This window comes from Haplochromis burtoni, unplaced genomic scaffold (genome assembly GCF_018398535.1).
Source record: "Haplochromis burtoni strain Fernald_Lab_line unplaced genomic scaffold, NCSU_Asbu1 Contig_197, whole genome shotgun sequence".
In the NCBI taxonomy this organism is placed as follows: domain Eukaryota; kingdom Metazoa; phylum Chordata; class Actinopteri; order Cichliformes; family Cichlidae; genus Haplochromis; species Haplochromis burtoni.
In genome coordinates, this window is record NW_024582558.1 from 416,467 (window position 1) to 438,222 (window position 21,756).

Consider the following 21,756-nt stretch of genomic DNA (forward strand, 5'->3'; position numbering starts at 1 on the left):
ACCCCTAATATATATATGAGCTATAGCAGCAGTGGCACACTAGTGCACGTGTTGTTGTTAATTTCATTAACACCAAAGCAGCTGAAACTGATTAACAACCTCCTCTTTTATTTAACTGATCAGATCAATATCCCACAAGTTTAACTGACTTGATGCTGTACTCTGATTTAAACATTTTTTTAAGCACTTCATATGCAGCCTGTCTTGACTAAAACAGATTGAGAAGTATTGGATTGAGATCTGGTGACTGTGGAGGCCATTTGAGTACAGTGAACTATGCAGAACAGTGTTTTGTTCAGAAAGATATTTTGAGATGATCCAAGCTTATTCTGGTAACAGCAACCATTAGAAAATGGGTATGGTGTGGTTATAAAGCGATGTGGTCAGCAACAGTACTGTGTTAGCCTGTGGGATTTAAATTATGCTCAGTTGGTACTAAGGGGGCACTTGGAAAATATCCCCCAACCATTGATACAAAACAGGATGCATCCACTCTTACATATCCTGTCACACGTTCTCCTCTGACCCCTGGCATCAAAAGGGCATTTTCACCAGAGAACTGCTGCTCATTGAATATTTTCTCTTTTTCAGTCTATTTCTCTATAAATCCTCAAAATGGTTGTGGAAAAAATCCCAGAGTAGATCAGCATATATCTGAAGTACTCACATTTGCCTATCTGGCACCAACAACTGTTTCGTGTTCAAAGTTAACATGAAAACACATGTCGACATGCCCAGATGCATTGAGTTATGATATGAAACTAAACAATATATTGCATTGTATTTGAGTTGTAAAATACTGACTGTTGACGATAACCTCTCAACCTCACTTCATACCTTTACTGTATGAATCAAATGACATAAAGAAATGATTCTCATTTGACACACCAGTCTGTTTTAAAAGAACTGCTTGTAATATTTCTCACAGAAAATACAGACCTAAATATTCTGTACTGCACCATCTCACAATAAAAATAAGGAGAGATGATGTTCATCTATATCATTCAGCCATAGAGAATGTGTTTTTGAATGTCTCTGTGTGTAAAAGTATAAATAACTCAAGCATTTCTGTGCATGTGCTTTAACGTTTGTGTGTATATCCCTGTGGACCAGAGGAATGTAGTGCAGACTTTGCCAGAATATCATACAAGATGTTAAAAGCTGACAAGTAGTGAAGAGTGGGTGATGGAGTGTGTGTGTGTGTGTGTGTGTGTGTGTGTGCGCGTGTGTGTGTGCGCGCGCCGTCTAGCCGACTCCCTGTGGGGCTTCTTGTGAGTGGGTGAGGATCAGGCCCTTGTTACTGTCTTCTGGGCTGATGGTCCTGTGATCACTCGCAGCTAGGACATGGCAACGCCCACACACTGCCTGCCCTCAAACCAAGACAAATGTCCAGACACGCGCGCGCACACACACACACACACACACACACACACACATTCATGCATACACTTTACTGCTCAAGCAGTCTTTTGCACTCATGTTGAGCTTTAACATGCATGTACACACACAGGTTCTTTCTCATTACAGGACCAGTAACTGCACTCGCCTCCTGCTTTGTCCTGAGGTCTGAAACTCATTTCATTGCTGCTCCTACACTCCTTCCTTACCTCCATCTTCTTTATAAAGCTTCAAATCCCTTCAATAGACCCATATAGCCAGCTAGCACTAAGCCCCCACAAACTGCCCTTATAGACGCTGGCCATGCCGAATGCTCCCCTACTTTATTTATTTATTTGATGGTTTGAGACGCTCCCCCTGGGTGGATGGTGGTCTAATCAAGTGTTGCAAATTGGATCAGACCTCAAAAAATGAAGTGAAATGCTCACCAAAAAAGGAATACAATAAAGATATAGCTATATAAAAATATTTAAGGTACTCAAGAATAAAAGAGTGGAACCAATTTCAAGGTCAGATTTGCTTAAATATATTAATGTTGAATATCTCCTGCAAAACAAAGACCTTTACAGAGCAGAAGAAGAAATTCTCCATGAAGAATGCATGTCATGTTTCTGTTCCATTTTGGGGGAAGAAAAAAAACAATAAATATTGACTGAATTTGAACTGAAAAACAAAATAAATGATGGCACGGTGTGAAAGACACACAGCTTTATATATAAATGTAAAAGTTTGTGCATTAGAGGAAGCCTCTTATTCACTGTGGTAATATAAATACTGCATTATTGCTGTAATCCAGAATGTTAACATTAAAATACGCTGAAAACAACAGGAAACATTGAGATTTAAAATATAGACAATATGTGATTGGGACAAAGAAGCAGGCTGAAAACTAACATACACACAATCCAAGATGAAACAACAAAATATTCCCTGTGTATGTACACAAGGAATCGAACAAAAGAGTATGAGAAGAATTGAATATAGTCTGTTTTATTCTGTTTTAGTTGCAGAAGTTTTGAAGCCTATCCCAGCTACCATAGGGCAAGATGCAGTGTACACCCTGGACAAATCGCCAGTGTGTCACAGGGTTAACATAGAGGGACAGACAACCATTCACACTCACTCATCACATTAACATAGGAACACAGTAACAATTAACATAACAGAACCCACACGAACACGGACATGCAACTCCACACAGAAAAGCCCCGGCCAGGTGGTGGAGTCCAACAAAGGTCCTTCATGCTGTGAGGCAATAGTGCTAACCGTGCCACAGTGCTGCACTGGGATGCGAACTTTTCTATCCAAAATTAATTATTTTTTGTAAATATAACATGCATGTCAATATTCTTAATCATAAAATACTTATAATGCATAATAATATGCATTTTAGAAGAAAAAACGGTGACTAGTGAAAATGCACACATGCGTTGACACTAAAAACACTAGTAACAGTAGAAACAACAGCAAATAGAAAAATGTTGCAAAAGTACACAGAAAAACCGAGCTGATAAGCTAACAGTAGATAGACGTTTGCTAACAGTAACAAATATATAGTATTATACTTTTAAATGCAATCCTTTACAAGTTTTTTGCTCTTTTACTTCTGCAGTTGTTCCATCACGTTATTGTGTCCCATTTTTCCATTTACAGATATTTAAGTTTTTTTTGACCTTTTAGAGCCACCATACTTTTCAGGGTCGGTGTCAAATAATGAGGTCAGTGTTGAATCTCTGAAAGCCAAAAGCTCAGGTCTCAGGCTGCTTCTGAGAGTTTTTCTACTCTTGGTTTGGTATGATCTCAGTGAGCAGATATATCCTTAATGTCGTCATGGCAGACACATAACTCTGCAGCTCCACCCACCTGCTTTTTCAGAGCTTTTGTTTGTGCGGGGCAGCCAATCAGAAGAAAGCTTTCTGAAAGCAAAAGAGGAGAAAGATACAACTTAATAAAGTGGCCTTGGACTACATGAGCTGAAGGTCGGATGGTTTTTCACTTCCTTTTATAGCAGTATTTTTGGTAAAACATCATCTCGATCATGTGAGTGTAGAGGCCGCTAATAAAATATTTGTGTGATATCTTGTGTCAGTCAGCCTGAAAGCTTTTCAGTGGTTTATGAAGCTGTTAGGAAACAACGCTGAAGTGTCAGTGAGCCGTTGTCTGTTGTTTGCCTGCCTCTTCGGCCCCATTTATTTGTGCGCTGTCATTAGTCATCGTTGCTCAGTTCAAACAGAGCTCTGAGCAGCAACCCCCCACTCCCAAAGACAGACAGCGCAGGACCGAGAGAAATCCTGTCTGGCCCAGTGCCGATGCAGAGTGACGTCATCTACATAAACATTCACGCACGAACGTCCAGTCATACACAGCAAATGTGCACTCACAAGACGCCATGGGACATCTACTCTAGCACTCTTGTGTGTGTTCGTGTGTATGTGCGGGTGAACATGTGCCGCCAAATCATCATACATACATCTTTTTTCCCCCGCTCTCCCTCTCGTGCTCCCTCTCTTTTTTTTCTCTTGCTCTCTTTGGGTCTCTTATAATTAAATAAAATTAAATGAGTCATTTATGAACCTTTGGGAGTGACAGAGGCAAGGGGCGAATAGAACATGAAGCGCACCTGTGCATTTTGCTGGCAGCGTGTTGCGTAACAGTAGCGTGTCTTCCTTGCGCTTATGGAAATATATTAGTAATGGCACTGTACTCGAGCTCTCTTCCACATCCTGTAGTGACACACGGCATCTCCCCGTTTTGTCAGCAGGCGCCTTATCGTACATGGCATGCTGTCTGTAGAAAGAAACGCTCAGGCTCTTCCATTTACACACTCGGCTGCACACTGCTGCACATACACCGCACTCGCATATTGACACACACCTGACACACCGAAGGAGGTTCCGTGGTGCAGGAAATAAATAAAGCTGGATAAATTGCTCTCTGGGGAGCCAAGTAGATTAGATGGCATGCACAACATAGCTGCTGCGTTTGGTTTTGGACCAATGTTAGGATGGGCAAATACAGGAATTGCTCATTTCTGAATCCTTTACGAGCGTTTGTTGGGAAGCGGCGATCACAGATGGAAGTCATAAATCTGCAAGATCTGCCACATTTATTTTTTCATTTGACAACTGTAAGCTCGGTGGGCACCAGAAAATTAACACTGCATGCCTCAAGAGAAAGCCTGTTAGTTTTTAGTAAAACCTTCAACAGCATCAGAAGGAGCCAAGTGAAGCTTGTTAAGCTGCCTAAAGTGATTACATTTGAGTTGGTGTCTTTTGGGTCTGAATAAAAAGTGAAAACTGAGGGAGTTAGAACGAAGCTTCAGGGCTCTGTTTCAGGTTAATGGCTCAAGGCCACATTTCCTACCCACTAGTGTAACACAACCAAATATCCAGCTAAAAAACAAAACAAAAAATTATTGGTCCAATTTTTCCATTGAGTCAAAAAGTTTGTTATCAGATTGCCCCTGGTGGGATACTGATTTATCCAGACAACTCATTATAGATTAAGGGAAGAATGAATATTTAGTGATTGGACATCACCTTATATCATTTTCAGTTTGGACAGACTGTAAAAATGAATTGTTGCTTATAGTGCTACAAGCAGTGTCACAATCGCTCTGTTAATGTTTTTGTCATCTGGTGTTAGCATCCTCTCAGGTATTACCAAAGTCCAGGGGACTTGTGCATCCAATGCATTCTCTTACCATACACGAGATCTTGTTTGGTGTTGGTGCACTGACAGACTAGCTACAACAATACTGGGTGCCAAGAGCACTCCATCCATCCATCATATACTGCTGAAGTATGGTGGTGGTAGCAGCAGGCTAAGTAGAGTGTCCCCCGACCTGCAAGTAGGTTGCAGGTCTACCCCGTGGGGTTTCCTGTCACTTGCGTGAAGGGCTGTCAAACAAAATGATGCTCAGATACTAAATGAATACTAAAAATTACTATAAAAACTACTATATTACTGCTCTTCTAATTGGTACACAATTTCAAATAGCACAGTTGCAAACAGGCAGGTAAAAAAACCCTCAACACTAGTAGTAATATGTACCGCAGTTAAAAACTTTGAGAGGAATATTGAGAGGTCATTAAATCTCATTAAATGTTAACCTGGTTCAAGTTGTTTAATTTTGACCTAATTTTTAATTTCATTTTTACTTGTTATTTAGATTTAGACACTAAATAAATTGTGTGGTTGGGTTTAGGCACTTAGATGCACTTGCTTATAGGTTAAGACTATAGTTTGGGTTGAAATACATCTGTATAAAAAATGACAAACCTAGAGTGACACGCTCATCATGTTAATACATGTACAATAACCTGATGCAGCAACAAAAACTGCAGGACTGGTGCCTCTCTGGCTGGTTCCAGACCTACCCAGACTCTACTCGAGAGTACATGTCTCGAGTAAAATCTCATTGGAGTTTCTTATTGCTTCAGTCAGTGGATTTGCGATTTAGCTGAAATAGAACAGCTAAACCTTGAGGCAATGCGGGGCCTTGTTGTGCTTTAAAGTTAACAATATTCCCAGATGCAAAAATCCTCCAAAAGCATTTAAGCACCTAATCACTATATTACTCATTATGAGTGTAAGAATGGACCACTGAGATCCATTAATCTGTGACGGGTGTGTTTGTGTATGTCTGACTGTGTGCAGGTGCATGTATGTGCATATGCATATATAATATAAATACTATAGATGATAGTTATATGAAGTTTTATAAATGTGGTGTTTATTGAATACAATACGTAGCATGCTGACTCTGGTTGATTCCCTGAATATTTCTCTGTGCTATTTCTTTCTTTTTGAAATATATTTTATGCAGTTTTTAAAATAATCTAATTGGCATTGTAGATACATACTGACTACAAACCAAAAGCTATTAAACCGTCATAATTGAAAGCTGGAAAATTTGGGTGGTAAAATTGCTGAAGCCTTCACCTGACCTAAAAGTACTGAGCCTGGTAATTATGTACCCACATGCATGAAATCGTTTTAGTGAAGCTTTTGGTCCTGCCATCACAAACCTGTGTTAAGCATGAATAGCTTCTTTACAGTGATTAGTGAGAACTGGTGTACCTTGCATTAATGCCTCTAGATAATGAAGGCAAAAAAAATGACACTACGGTTCCCTTTCAGTCACATATCTGTCAGTCAGTTTGTGCTGCCACTGTCCATGTTCGGATATTTAATCTTTTTCCTTTTTCTCTGCAGGTATGATTTAGACTGCAAGAGTGACAACCTCTCCAGACATGTGAGTGTCTCTTTCACCTCAGCTGTTCAACAATCAGCCATGCATTCATTTAAATTTTATACAGCCACAGTTAACCTTCCAGAACAATAGCAGCCTGATTTGAATTTGAATGTTGGGGGTAAAAGTAGTGATCATAAACACACATGCAAAGCAACCAAAGAGCTTTTCAGGGTGACAAGGTGGACTATTCTTTACTGACCAAGTCAAGTAAATGATCTCAGTCTGATTGAACTTTGCTCCATTTACTGAAGGCCAGAATAAAGGCTGAGAGCCACACAACAACCAAGGGCTGAGGTTTAAAGTGTTTCCTTATGTCTGTAGGTCACCAAGACCTCACACCTCATAGATGCTGTTCATGTTTAAAAAACAAAGAAAAACAAAAAATATCAGCTGATTAGAGATAAATCAGGGCACTGAGTTATGGGTGCATCTGCTACTTTGCATATACTCTTTCTTTTAATTCAAATTCAAATTTTATTTGTCACGTACACAGTCATACACAGTACGATATGCAGTGAAATGCTTGGACAACTGCTCGTGACCTAAAGAAAACAAAAAAAAGGCTATGAATAAGATAGGAAATAAATATGAAAAATTAAAAAGGGTAAATTTAACTAGGAAGGAATAAAATATAAATTAAGGTTAAAAATGAAATAACTGTACAACACAAATTAGAATGAAGGGTAAATTTAACTGGGAAAGAATAAGATAAAATATATAAATTAAAGTTGAAAATAAAATAACTGTACAACAAAATACACAATACACAGTATAGAACTATATAAGAATGTATGAAGAAATATAAATAAATATATATACACAATAACAGCAGCTGTACAAGTATTAACTGGAAATGAAGAATATAGTGACCAGTGTTGTGCAATCCACATTATGTCTTGTGCAGTGCAAATATGCTTAAAGTGATTTCGTGATGAAGTGAAAACAATGTCCAGAAGTTAAATACGAATTTATATTTTACCAGTCTTGCCGTTAAAGTCATCTTGTGCATTTTCCAGACCACGTTCAGTTCGGCTGATAATTTGAAATAGCTTTTTGGAAGCTGTGTTTTGACACATCTGGGAATTGACCACAGTGCTTAATAAAAACAGACTGTCCCTGAAGGCAGCACATCAGTCAGGTGTTTGATTGTGAGCACACATTTGTTTTCACAAATGTAAAGAGAATCAGAGCAGAGGTAAAATGAATGATCCATGCAATGAGATCTATTGCACGGAAACAAAATATAAATGCCAGACATGCTAACATGTGAGGCGATCGTGGCTCAAGAGTTGGCCGTTCGTCTTGTAATCGGAAGGTTGCCGGTTCGAGCCCCGGCTCGGACAGTCTCGGTCGTTGTGTCCTTGGGCAAGACACTTCACCCATTGCCTACTGGTGGTGGTCAGAGGGCCCGGTGGCGCCAGTGTCCGGCAGCCTCGCCTCTGTCAGTGCGCCCCAGGGTGGCTGTGGCTACAATGTAGCTTGCCATCACCAGTGGGTGGATGACTGGATATGTAAAGCGCTTTGGGGTCCATAGGGACTAAGTAAATATGAGTTAAATACTGGTCATTTAACAAAGAGGAGCCTGAAGGGGAGATTGGAAAAATTGAAATGAGGTATTGCTTTTTTATTATTTTATGGACTGATTTCCAGAACATTTTGGCCCCAACTCATATGAGTTAGTGTGGCCTTAACTTCAAATAAATACATGTTGTTTGTATTTCTTGTGATAGTACTTATGGAACTTACACTTTCTTTGAGGACTAGTTTAAATGGATAGTTATCAATCAATTTGCGCTGACCCCTAAACTTAGGCAGCAATGCTACAGAGGCTATATATCTTAAAGTTCTCATTCATGTAGGTTCTATTGTTTTGTTTCTAATTTAATATGTTGAATATGTCATCTTTATCAAAAGGTGGTTTATTAATATAACAAAGAGATTAAATTTGGAGAAAAACACTGTCCTGGGCATTTGACAGCAACTCCAGGAAATAGAAAAAGCTCAACAAAATGATCAAATAAAACGCATAAATATCAGACACAGCTTCTGATCAGCTTTGTTATTTCTGGTTTTGTTTTGTCATGCTGCTGCTGATTAAGGATTCTGCTTTTCTGAAATTTGATATATCCCTGGCTTAAAGCTACAACATTCCCTTTCAGTTCAAACAGAGGTTTGAGCAGCACTAGTTCAGTATAAAACTCTCTCTTCACCTCAACACCCAGCCCCATTCCGATTACCCAGCTTCGACCTCACTGCCAACTGCTGGCGGAGCTCTTTTCCTCAGCCCCAACCTCAGCGTGCCCCGAGGCTTCCTCTGTGAGCAGTGAGCAATGTGAGTGCTGCAATTCACTCTAAGCATGAAGGCTGAGGACGCTTGGATGCGTCCTGTCGTCATTGTGGATGTGTGGGATAGGAGATCTGGCACACAGTGATGGCTCCATTGTCTAGTTCATTCCTAGTCGTGTGGCTAAAAATGAAGAAAAAATGCAAACGCACACAAGTACAGTATCTTTTTTGGCAGCTTCAGTGGCATCCTTAGAGGATGCCTCCCTTCTCTAATCAAAACAGATGTTTTCCCCCGTGCCATATGGTTCACATACCTTTAGTACTTAAAGCTGCAGGAAAAACAGTTCAGAAAGGGGACATACAGTAAAGTTGGATGTAAGGCTAGGGTATGACGTTCTTCCTAAGCGCTGCTTGTCACCACGCACAGTTATTTAACTCATGTTTTTTTGTGGAAAAATACACCAGTGCTTCTCACAAACAGCGGTCTCATTACAAAGTCTTTATTCAGCACTCGATGATAAGCAAATGAATCCAGGCGGAGAAATTGCTTTTTTGTTTGCAGGCAGTAATTAAGTTAACTGGCTGGTGTTCCCTCATGACTGCTTGAGAGACGGCTGGATTTTACTGGAGCTTTTATTCCCTTTATTAAATGTCTTGTGGTTAGAAAAGCACATCACATCTTGTTATTTGTTTAACAGCTTTTAAAAGAATAGTGGCATTTCCTTTATTAGACTGTTCACAAGTGTGATGCAAGAAATACCTACTGAGTGCAACAGACTTAAAGCCCAAGGGTCCTTCAAACAAAGTTCTGTTCTACCTTTGGTGTTGTTTGGTGCTGATGACACACCTCTTATAGTTTTCTGAAGACTTAGGATTTTAATATTTTATGTGTATTTTTGTTTGTTCAACATATTTTTCATATTATTCAAGCTAAATTTTTAGTCCATATTAAAACAATTTCTTGTAATGTGTGAGATTGTGCATATGATATGTACATATTGTATATACAATTCTGCCAAAATTCTAATTGGATCAGTAATATCCATCCACTCTCTTTAGATGGATGGATGAAGTCTATTCTAGCAGAATCTGTGTTCACTCTGGATAGCCTGCCAGTCCATCACAGACCAGACAGAGATAGAAAGTAATCATAATCACACTTACGGCTCAAATCATCATTTAACCTAACAAACATCTCTTAGAGATGTTGGAGGACTATTGCGTACTTGGAGGAAACCCACCCAGGCACAGGAAGTTGTATTTATATAGCACCAATTTACAACAACAGTTGTTTTGAGAAAGGTACTGAGAGAGGAATCTTTAATGATCAGATTTTTTATGAACAAGTACTTGGTAATGTTGAGAAGGAAGAACTCCTGTTCAACAGGAAGACACCTCCAGCAGCCCCAGGATACAAGGAGGACAGGCATCTACTACAAACAATTGGAACTGAGGGGGAAGTCAAGAGAAGAGTACAGTGACCAAGGACAAAACAACTATGGAAGAAAAAGACTAAATTAATGACATGAAGTAGCGACATATACATGGGAAGATGACAAGTAATGCTCATGGGAAGTCCCCCCAACAGCCTGAGCCTATAGCCGTGTAACTAGGGAATGATTCATTCCTGACTGCAGGCAACAACAACAACAAAAACGTTTTTTAGCCTAATCTGTAAATTATAGAGTGCGTGTGTCTGTCTGGATTGGATTTAGGTGCACAGGAGAGGGCCTGATACCCAAAAGCTCTGTTTTCCATTAGGTTTTTAAAACTCAAGGAATCACAAGTAACAGTTATTGGATTGTTTTTTTTTTCTTTTCCTCGAGTTATAGGTTTTTGTAATCATTGGTTCTTGTCTATTGCTGTCAGTTTTGCTTCCTTTGATAAGTTTCCAATGTTTTTCTTCTGCTCCTCCAGCATTAGTTTAATCTATTTTACCTATTTATTCACTTGGTACCTATCCTGTGTTAATCTCCTGTGTTCAATCAGTTAATCACCCACCCACACAGCCTGAACACTCACAAGCTGTCTCTGAATTTCCTGAAGCAGTGTGCAGAAACAGTTCTCCAGCCTTCTTGAAGGACATTCCAAAGCTCTTCTTTGGATGCTGATTGAGTTTTGTTTCGCTTTCTGTCAAGATTATCCAATTCTGCTTCAGTTATGTTGACCGCTGGGTCTCTGGAGGCCAGTCCTTGACTGATAGTGACTGATACATGCACACGTTGTTGTTAATTTCATTTACACCAAAGCAGCTGAAACTGATTAACAACCTCCTCTGGTATTTAACTGACCAAATTAATATCCCACAAGTTTAATTGACTTGATGCTTTACTCTGATTGAAACATTTTTTGAGCACTTTATATGCAGCCTGTCTTGACTAAAACAGTCATTTTTACCTGACAGAGGAGCCTCCCTTTGTGTGACCTTCTTGTATGTATATGCAAATATTCAAAACAGGGGTATGGGAGGGGCCGGCCCAGCAGTTCTTGTTTATATTGGTTCATGATATCACTGGGTACAACCAATAAGACACATAAGAAATGGTCTCCAGTATGAAGAGTCGGACAGCAGGCTCTGATATTATTCATGCCCAGTGGCTGAACAAACTGACTGCACTCCATGAACATCTGGCAATACAAATGAACCAGCTGTTAGTTGATGAGAGACACCCAGAATAGAAGGCCGGACAGTCCTGATTCCTAAGGACCCCAGAAAGGGAGCGGTCCCATCCAACTGGCCAATAACCTGCCTCGGTACCACATGATGTGGCATACAACACTAGAGGCCAACTTCAAACCCATAGCACAGGTTGCCATCAAGTGCAGGATCTACCAAGGAGATGCTATGTCCCCACTGCTGTTCTGCATAGGTCTGAAGCCCCTCAGTGAGAACATTGACAAGACTGTCTACGGATACTGACTACAGAACAGAGCATCTCCTGTACATGGATGCCATAAAGCTGTATGAAGAGTGAACAAGACAGTGATTCACTGATCCACGCCACCAGGATATACAGCAATGACGTAATGTCATTCGGACTGGAGAAGTGTAGTCGGATGGTAACAAAGAGAGGGAAGGTAGTCAGAACTGAGGGTAGTCAGAACTGAGGGTATCAAACTAACAGAAGGCAACATTGCAGACATACAGGACAGCTACAAGTACCTGGGCATCCCAGGCAAATGGGAACCATGAAGAGGCTGCTAGAAAAGCTGCAACCACCAAGTACCTGCAGAGGTCAGGCAAGTCCTGAGGAGTCAGCTGAATGGTAAGAACAAGATCCGGGCTATCAACACCTACGCCCTGCCCGTGATCAGGTACCCTGCTGGGGTAATAGGCTGGCCAAAGGAGGAGATAGAAGCCACTGACATCAAGACAAGAAAGCTCCTTACCATGCATGGAGGGTTTCACCCCAAGTCCAGCACCCTGAGGCTGTACGCTAAGCGGAAGGAAGGGGGCCGGGGACTGGTGAGTGTCAGCACCACAGTCCAGGATGAGACAACAAACATCCAAGAATACATTGGGAAGATGGCCCCAACTGACCGAGTGCTCAGTGAATACCTCAGGCAGCAGAAACCCAAGAAAGAGGAGGGAGACGAGGAACCATCATGGAAGGACAGGCCCCTGTGGCAGGTGTTGGTCAAGTTACTTGAAAAAAGTAATCAGTAACTAATTACTGATTACTTCCCCAAAAAAGTAATCCCGTTACTTTACTGATTACTTATTTTCAAAAGTAATTAATTACTTAGTTACTTAGTTACTTTTTAAAAACACGATTTACAACCTGAAGAGGTGATAAAGCGATAGATCTTTCAGCCCAATTCTACTTTTTCTACATAATCCATCATACAAAATGTAATCAAATGGAAAAGTCTCTTTTTTTAACTTGTTTTATCAGTTTTAATCTTTTAACTTTATGCATCAAGCAAAAATTTAATTATATGCAACATTCTCTGACTTGAATAAATTAGTTTAACATTTAAACCTATTTTCTGCACATTCCAGCACATAAAATAAAATATTTTTTGTGTTTACACTCAGTCTTTCAAATAGATGCAAGTAAAACACAGCAGAAAATAAATAAAGTCAAAGACTCAGCGGTCCTGTTGCTCTATTTTCACCTGTAAAGCAGGACTGTGGTAGGCGGAGGTTTACCCTGGTGCAGGTGTGCCGCGGTCAGTTGAAGTTTTCTTCCCACGCACGATGGACGCTAATGTTTTTGTCACTTTTTATGGAATCAAACTCAAAGTAAGGTCAGTACTTCCACGCTTTAAACGCTGCACGCTCATACTCTCTCTGCACTCGATATATGATCCATTGTTGATCTGCACACAGCTGTTGTCACGAACGTCGCACTCGCTTACGTCACTGTCATGAGACATTCTCGCAAAAAAATCACGGTTTTAGTAACGCAGTAACGCAGCGTTCCTACGGGAAAGTAACGGTAATCTAATTACCGTTTTTGCAATAGTAATCCCTTACTTTACTCGTTACTTGAAAAAAGTAATCAGATTACAGTAACGCATTACAAGTAACGCGTTACTGCCCATCTCTGCTGCTCGGTATGTACCACTGGCAGATAGAGGAAGCTGCTGACATCTAGAAATTCTACCAGTGGCTGGACAAAGCTGAACTGAAGGCACTAATCATGGCAGCACAGGAACAAGCACAATATCCATAGAGGGAGGCGTCTATCGCACCAGGCAGGACTGCGGTTGCAGATTGTGTAAAGATGCACCCGAGACAATCCAGCACATAACAGCAGGGTGCAAGATACTAGCAGGCAGGACATACATGGAAAGCCATAACCAAGTGGCTGGCATAGTATACAGAAACATCTGTGCCGAGTATGGCCTGGAAGTCCCGAGTTCAAAATGGGAGATCCCCCCCGTAGGGTGGTCAAGAGTGACCAAGCTAAGACCTTGTGGGACTTCCAGATACAGACATGCAAAATGGTCGTGGCTATCCAACCGGACATAGTAGTGATGGACAAGCAGAGGAAGACCGCCGTAGTGATAGATGTAGTGAGACCGAATGACAGCAACATCAGTAAGAAGGAACGTCACTACACACTGCTCCCCGGGCGCTGGATTGGTAGCTGCCCACTGGGTGAATGGGCTAAATGCAGAGGACAAAGTAAAAAAATAAAAAAAATAAAAAAACTATATAATATATATATATATATAAATATATATATAATATAATATAATATATATATATATATATATATATATATATATAATATATATATATATATATTAAATTATTAGGAGAGAAACCCTTCAAACCTTTTCTCTCTGTACAGTGAATCTATAGCACCACAACTCCTAGCCTTAGACTTTCAATGGTACAGCAGGCGGTTGGCTAGGGTTCCTCGCTAGTAGCACACATGTTAAGGAAAGGCCAGAGTGTTTTTGTCATCCTTTTTGTTTTGAGACCTCGGCTGGGGGAGAAATATACTGATATATATCAGTATAATATATCTTTGGAGCAGCTTTCTGCCCACTGGACTCAACACGGCTCATCTGTCAAGCACTTTTATACGCGTGCATTCTCAGTCTCGTAGGGGAGGCCTTAGTATCAGTGCATGAGCAGTCCACTTTTTATGCAAGAATTCTCTGTTTTGCTGTTCTTGCTGGCCAAGGGCTCCTCATCTCTACACTGACTCCTCTCATGTGGTCACCCTGCAGTGATCAACAAGGACACTAGTCTCTTTGCACGGTGGGCTTAGATGTCAGTGTGCAAAATAAATGTGGATGGAGAAGGGAATGTGACATTTAATTTGAGTAATGTGTTTTTTTACCCTTCACTTTAAATCTGCTGGAGAAACAGCTTCAAATGAGATATTTCCAATGCGGGTGCAAATGCAAATTTGTTTACTTTGTTACTTAATTATTTTGTTTTACCTATAGCTTTTTGTTTTCTGTTTTCCACGTGGCGCTGCTGTGTGGTATCTCTGTATGATGGCTGTTTGTTCAGTCATGCTGAAGCCACAGCCAGTCACATAATCGGCTCAGCCTTGTTTGTTGCAGCTGAAAAAGATATTGCAATGATAAGTGGCAGGGTAAAATGGTACAAAATCCTATAATAAAGACTGAAATCACTGGATTTTGCAAGCTAAAAAATATAAGAGAATATGTTGTATTTTAGCCTATAAAATCACAAATTAATAATTAAATGTCTTGAATTAATATTAAACCGTCTTTAAGGACAGATTTAGGAAAAAGGAACAAATGCAAAAGATGTATAAAGAAAATTGTAATGAATGTTCCTCTTTAACTCATAAACCTTCTTTTCCCTTGTTTAATGCAGGACTTCCTGGGCCAGGCCTTCTGCACACTGGGTGAAATTGTCGGCTCCCTGGGAAGCCGCTTAGAAAAACCTTTGACGTAAGTGGCACACACCACACAATGCACGCACAATGACCAACAGTCAGCACACTCTTGGAATATGATTTTTGCCATTTTAAAGTGATGGGCAAAAATATTTGTATTACATTACTCTAATCTGGGAGTCAATGGGTAGCTCAAAGAAGCTGTTAAAATTTTAGATCATGTAGGCGTGAACTGAAAAGCAGCATGTGATTTTAAGATTGCCATTGTTTGTCTTCGAAGTGAAGCAGCAGCATGAAAATGAGTAATGATGTTGATGAAAGCATACACTGCCTCCAACAGCCAAATGAGATGAACACTTTAACAGCAGTAGAGCTAATGACAGACTGCAAACATGCTGAGATGGTAAAAATCAAATATTGAAAAAGGACAGTTCACCCAAAGTGAATGTGTCAGTGATGAGCTCACACCTCCTTTTTGTAGAAGCCTTAACTGAACTTAAGACTTAAAGAATCTCATCAGAGATATTTTAAAATGAATGAATCTGTGATTTCATCCTCTCGGTCGCTAATTATAGCAGGAAAAAAAAGCAGTGATTAGACCTGTAGCAGTTCATGTCAGATTTACGCTCGATGGGGTGTTTATGTTAGCTTGGAAGCATCCTCTAGTGCACAGGAAGTCTGTCCCCTGCTAGCATTTTTGACAGTTTCTCTCCAGTATTAGCTAGTACTGACAAAAATAAACATAAACAGTGGAGTAGTACATTCAGAGGAAGAACCGAGCTGTTAGCCTAACTGCCAACATGCCTTCCATACTGAACAGAATTACAATTATCATCACACAAGGTTTGACATTACACAATCACAATTCAATCGTCAATTTCAAAAAGTACTAACAAGTCTGGTTTGAAAACATTGTATTTTGAAGTAATGACTAATTGTCAAGGTTCCCAGCTTTTTAATCGTACTAGTTGTAGTAGGATTCATTATTCACCAGTAGATCAGCAGATTCAGGTTTATCTATCTCATAGGCATAAATTTGTTCACAACTGATCAAACCTGTGAATAGGTTCAAATTACAGGTGAAAACAACTTTGGAAGATACAGAACTATGCAAAGGTTTTAGCTACTTGAGGTATTCTTCAACTTGTACATTAACGACATCTGTAAAGTGTCCAAAGTATTAAAAATGGTTCTCTTTGCTGACGATACAAACATTTTTTGCTCTGGTGATGATCTGCAGAATTTATTGGAGGATATGACTAATGAAATAAGTAAAGTGAAGTTCTGGCTTGATAAAAATAAATTATCATTAAATTTGAATAAATCTAAACTTATGTTATTTGGAAATAGTAGTTTAAATACAAATGCAAAGATTCAAATAAATGGTGTTGATATTGAAAGAGTCAGTGAAAATAAATTTCTGGGGGTAATAATAGATGAAAAACTTAACTGGAGAGCTCACGTAAGATATATTCATTCCAAAGTATCACGAAGCATTGCAGTACTAAACAAGGCAAAACAGGTATTCGACAGAACATCACTTCATATTCTCTACTGTTCACTGGTTTCACCATACTTAAGCTATTGTGCAGAGGTCTGGGGCAATAACTATAAAACCACATTACATTCACTTTTTACTCTTCAAAAAAAAGCAATTCGAATCATCCACAATGCAGGTTATAGGGAACATACAAACTCACTATTTTTGCAGTCTGAAATATTGAAAATTGACGATATAGTGAAATTCCAAACAGCACAAATTCTATTCAAAGCAAAAAATAAAGAACTGCCAGGTAATATTCAGAGTATGTTTTTTTTGAAAGAAGGAAGTTATAATTTAAGGGGTTTTTGTAACTTCAAAACAATGAAGGTACGTACTACAAGAAAAGGCTTTTGTGTTTCTGTTCATGGAGTGAAACTATGGAACAAACTGAATATGGAATTAAAGCAATGTCCAAACATAAAACTGTTCAAAAAGAGTTATAAAAATATGATCTTCTCGAACTATAAAGAAAAGGAAAATATTGAAATTAAGTGAATGTCTCTATTTAAAAACAAACAAACAAACAAAAAACTCATGATGTGATATTATAGTATAAAGTATATCAGAAATCTGTTCACTATTTTTATTACAAAATATATCAGTAAGGAAGTTGACTAAATATTAACTGATAATTTATGGCAAAGGGGTGGGATTAAATAAGTGTGTACTTCTTCCCACTCCCTTTCAACATGTAAATTAATCAGAACTTTTTTTTTTTGTATGTAATTTGTATAGTATTTTTTTCTCTCTTATTTTCTTTTCTAAATGTACTTGTATATTGTTCACATGTTGAAATAAATTACCAATCAATCAATCAATCAATCAATGGGTTTAGTGACAAGAAGAGCAAGTCCAGCAATTTCTTGGTTCAAATACAAATAATTTATCAGTATGTAGGGCAAAGGTCAGGAGAGAGGTACAACGGTGAGTATCCATAGCCATTTGTAAAACACAGTGGAGGCTCTGTCATGGTTTGAGGCTGCAATTTATCCAGCTCTGTTGAGGAGCTCATCTACTATCACACTCTGCCAATCCAGTAAAAACCATACCTGGGTAGAAAAGTGCATAATGGAACACTATCATTCATATTGGGCCTCCCCGGATCTTGGACATCAACGTAGGATCGTCTTAACAGAATAAATGGAACAGAAGGCAGCTAACATCCAGAAAGAAGTTAAATTTTTTTTCACGTAGAACAAAATACAATAATCATATTGACTTCAGTGATGCACAGAATGCGTTTTAGTCTGCGACAATTTCAACTCCACCCGCACACTTTAAAAAAACATGGCAGTGGATTGTCAGACCTTTAGATGGAGTTGATCGGCTATCCAGATTTGTATCCAGATGTAAGTCTTAAATTAAATAGGGAAGTCAAAAGTACAGACATTTGCTAATATATTCTCATGAGTTTTGAATGCTTCATGGGTATTTAGAAAATCTAAAACAGTTCAAGGTTCTTTAAAAATATTTCATTAATACTTTAAATATAAACAAGGCGACTGCACGAATACAGCCCAATTTAAAATTACACAGAAGTGAGAGTTTTGTTTACTGCACGAAGGCTCCTCATAAATCATGGACCAAAGTTTCCTTGGAAAGCTTTCTTGTAAATTCTCCAAGAGGTCTTCAGACTTCTTTTTGGTTGTTAGCTGCATCCTGATATTATTGCAGCTTCAACCCACAGAGCAGAACTAAAGAACCTGTTCGTCTTGTTTTAATTTTCCACCAAAGACAGTGAGCCATCAGCTGTCCAACCATGGTCTGATCCCCATGTCCTCCAGTGGGTGTCCTTTTTGTGTGTGCATATGTGTGTGTTAGAGTGAGCGAAAGGGAGAAATTGAGTGAGCTGAAAGTAAGTGGCCATACTGGCATCTACATCCATTAGTGTGTGTCTCTCTCTGTCAGTGAGTGTGTGTCTGTGTGTGTCAGAATCAACGAGCGGTTGGAACTGAATGGGTTTCCTAAAGAATGATACACAAGAAATATGATGTAAGAATGTGTTGCTGTCACTAAGTTATGTAATCATCTCTGCCCGCAGTCATTCACTGTCTTTTAGATTTGTGATTGTGTGTGCTTATTTGTGTCTTTGTGCTTTCTTTCTAGCACCTACATGTTTTATTTGTAACTTTTTTTAGGATTTGTGAAGATATTTTTAGATATTCGTCATTATTCTGCAATTGATATTTGCAAGTCTGGGCAGCTGTGTGTGTGTGTGTGTGTGTATGTGTGGGTGTGTTACTTTGTTTGTGCTCCTTCCCAAGTTGAAAGCATTTCACTCCTGCTCAGTCGAGTGGCTCTGGATCATACAAATAAAAATAAAGCAGCAACAACAACAAAAATAGAAGAACAACTGTAAACCATAGACTGTATATGGATGATGGACTATTTTTTTGGACTACCTCTTTGAACCCTTGAATGTGGCATTTTATTTGTTGTCATCTGGACTTCTGGATGCCAAAAGTGACAATATTTGGATGAGAATGTAAAGTTATCGGCTGAAGTTAGCTTACTTTGTTAGCAAGGTGTTACGGCCCTAGCAGGGCCTCCTCCTGAAGGTGCCTGTGTGGGCGTGTCCTTCAATCTCTTCTGCCCGAGGTGCCACCCTTTCTCTTTTACACAGCTGACTCACATCAGTAATTAAAGGGATTTAAGCTCAGGGACAGGTGAGCTCTGGGCCAGAGTGCCATGTGAATGGTTACAGCGAGTGAGCTGCTCTCTCTTTTTGACTTACGTTTTACTTTATTGACCAACGCTTGAGTTTTGTTTTTCCTTAAATGGTGAAAGTGGCTTGTCCGTCTCTTTTAGCTGAATATTAATAGAAACTTTAATGAAACTCTTTAATTTATCCATTTTGCCTCTGTCTCCTTTTTCTGACACGGACATATTTTGTTACTTCCCCCCCCTCATCGCCTAGACCCCTTTTAGGTGAACGTAACACAAGGCACATCCAGCAACTGTATTGGTGTATGGCACAGATCCAGATACTTGGTAATTAAAGCTAACATAAATGTAATCATTGAAAAAGCTCAGCACAGATGTTTTGGAAAGCCAATTCCAAAAATGGAATACTGTGTAAACTGCAAATTTCATAAATCCATATTTTATTAATAACAGAACAGAAGTGAGAAAATGCACAATTTTTAAGAAGTATTTTTGGGGAATTCTTAGCCTTTATTATGATAGGAGAGTTGAGAGTGCAAAAGGAAAGCTGGGAGAGAGAGCAAGTGGAAGATGGAGAGAAAATGGCCCGGGGAGGATACAAACCCAGCTCTCTGCAATACCCTCACAGCATATGGGTCATTTGCTTAGTGACAACCAGAACATGTACCATTTTAAGAAAAATATTAGCTCATTTTGAATCTTTGTGTACTTAAGTTTGTAAAAACAGCACATGTTCACTAAACAGCCTCGATTTTGCAGCTTCTATATACAAATACACAAAAAAAAAACTGCACTTTTTATTCAAAGTAAATGTTGAGTCAATCACCATATTGATGCTACATACCCTGGGTAATTTATGTGCCAGTTTCATCAAGATTGAATCAGTTTTTTAGGAGTGAAGGTGTAGCTGCTTTATAGCATATAGCTTTATCAGTAAAGAACATAAGATTGAGGCTAATTTACACACGTGTAAGATACTGACTGTGAGCACTGAAGGGGATCACAGACTAAAATTCCATTTCAGTGACACTTGTGATGTCACGCACTGATGGTGTCAGGCTTCCTCTACAGTTTTTTGTACTCCATGATTTACGCACTGTGTTCTTCCACTGTTTCTCTCTGTGGCTCTGTCCATCTCTTTTTTGTTCTTTGTCTCACCATTTCTTCCATCTGGCCCCTTACTGAGCAATCTCTCCATGTACAGTGGCTTCATTTCACTGAAGCTTCCCTGTTCATCCAAAGATGCCTGTGAATCTCAGGCGATGGAGAAATTGTCAAAAACTTGCTTAGATCAGCCATAAATTTCTCAATTTTCTTATTTGTTTAAGGCGCTTTCTGGCATTACTGGACATTACTTAGCCAAAATAAATGATCTCTACCCTTCCTTACTCTGGAGCAGGCCTGGGGTCTGTGGCATTCATTTTGTCTATTTTTAGTGGTCAGCCTCCCTTGGCTTTATTGGCTGAATATTACGCTTCGCCTGCTCAGGATGCAAACAAACATTTCAGCTGAAATGTCACTGGATGTGGTTTGCATTACTTTGATGTTCTTTTCTGAAGGTTTTCATTCAGCATTAATTGATATTTACAAATGCAATCAGGCAGTGACTGCAAGAGAAAACATGAAGAGGAGAAATTAGATGCAGCGTCTCCTGAAATTCTCTCATTTTCAACATTTTGCTGAAACTCCTGATCAACCTTAAATATTCTTATCATAAATATTTGCCCAAAACCCCAATCTGTGGTGAAAAGAAATGCCACAGGAAGATGAACAACCAAGAATTCACAATTTCAGATTAGAATGACAAAATGCAGTTTAAAATGTAATGAGTAGTATAGATATACTAAGAAAAAAAACTAAGATGACAAATAATACTGTGAAGCACTAAATATAGTATCCATGCAGTAATAGAACAGACATATACAGCGTAAAATAGATTACATTTAAAGCATTTACACTGGAATCAATGCGGTCAATTTCCTGTTTTGTTTTTCTTTTTTCTAGTGGAATCCCAGGAAAGAAATGTGGCACTATCATAGTGAGAGCAGAAGAAGTGAGCAACTGCAGGGTAAGAGTCTGTTTGGTTCACCTGTTGGCCATTTTGAAGTGGACTTTTCAGACTTTGAGATGCTGTGCTTTATTTATCTGTATTCTCGGGTTATTTTGTCTTCTTCAAGTAAAAATCACACAGATCGAACTAAAATTGTCCAACATTTTAATATTGTTTTCACACATAGAATACACGTATTCGTAAGCTTTACACACGACTTTGCACT

General features: G+C 39.1%; 1 protein-coding gene across 2 annotated transcripts in view; it reads left to right on the forward strand.

The window, feature by feature from the left end:
- Window positions 1–1,428: 1,428 nt before the first annotated feature.
- The window catches only part of LOC102304798 (copine-8), a 47,400-nt gene continuing 27,072 nt past the window's right edge, over window positions 1,429–21,756 (forward strand). The window contains exons 1-3 of one of the 2 annotated variants that reach the window (XM_005935594.3): window positions 1,429–6,655; window positions 15,252–15,328; window positions 21,485–21,548. In XM_005935594.3, coding sequence (XP_005935656.2) covers window positions 6,503–6,655; window positions 15,252–15,328; window positions 21,485–21,548 — 294 coding nt within the window. In that variant the 5' untranslated portion in view covers window positions 1,429–6,502. The remainder of the gene's footprint in view (window positions 6,656–15,251; window positions 15,329–21,484; window positions 21,549–21,756) is intronic. The other variant, XM_005935593.3, reaches the window with a different exon arrangement.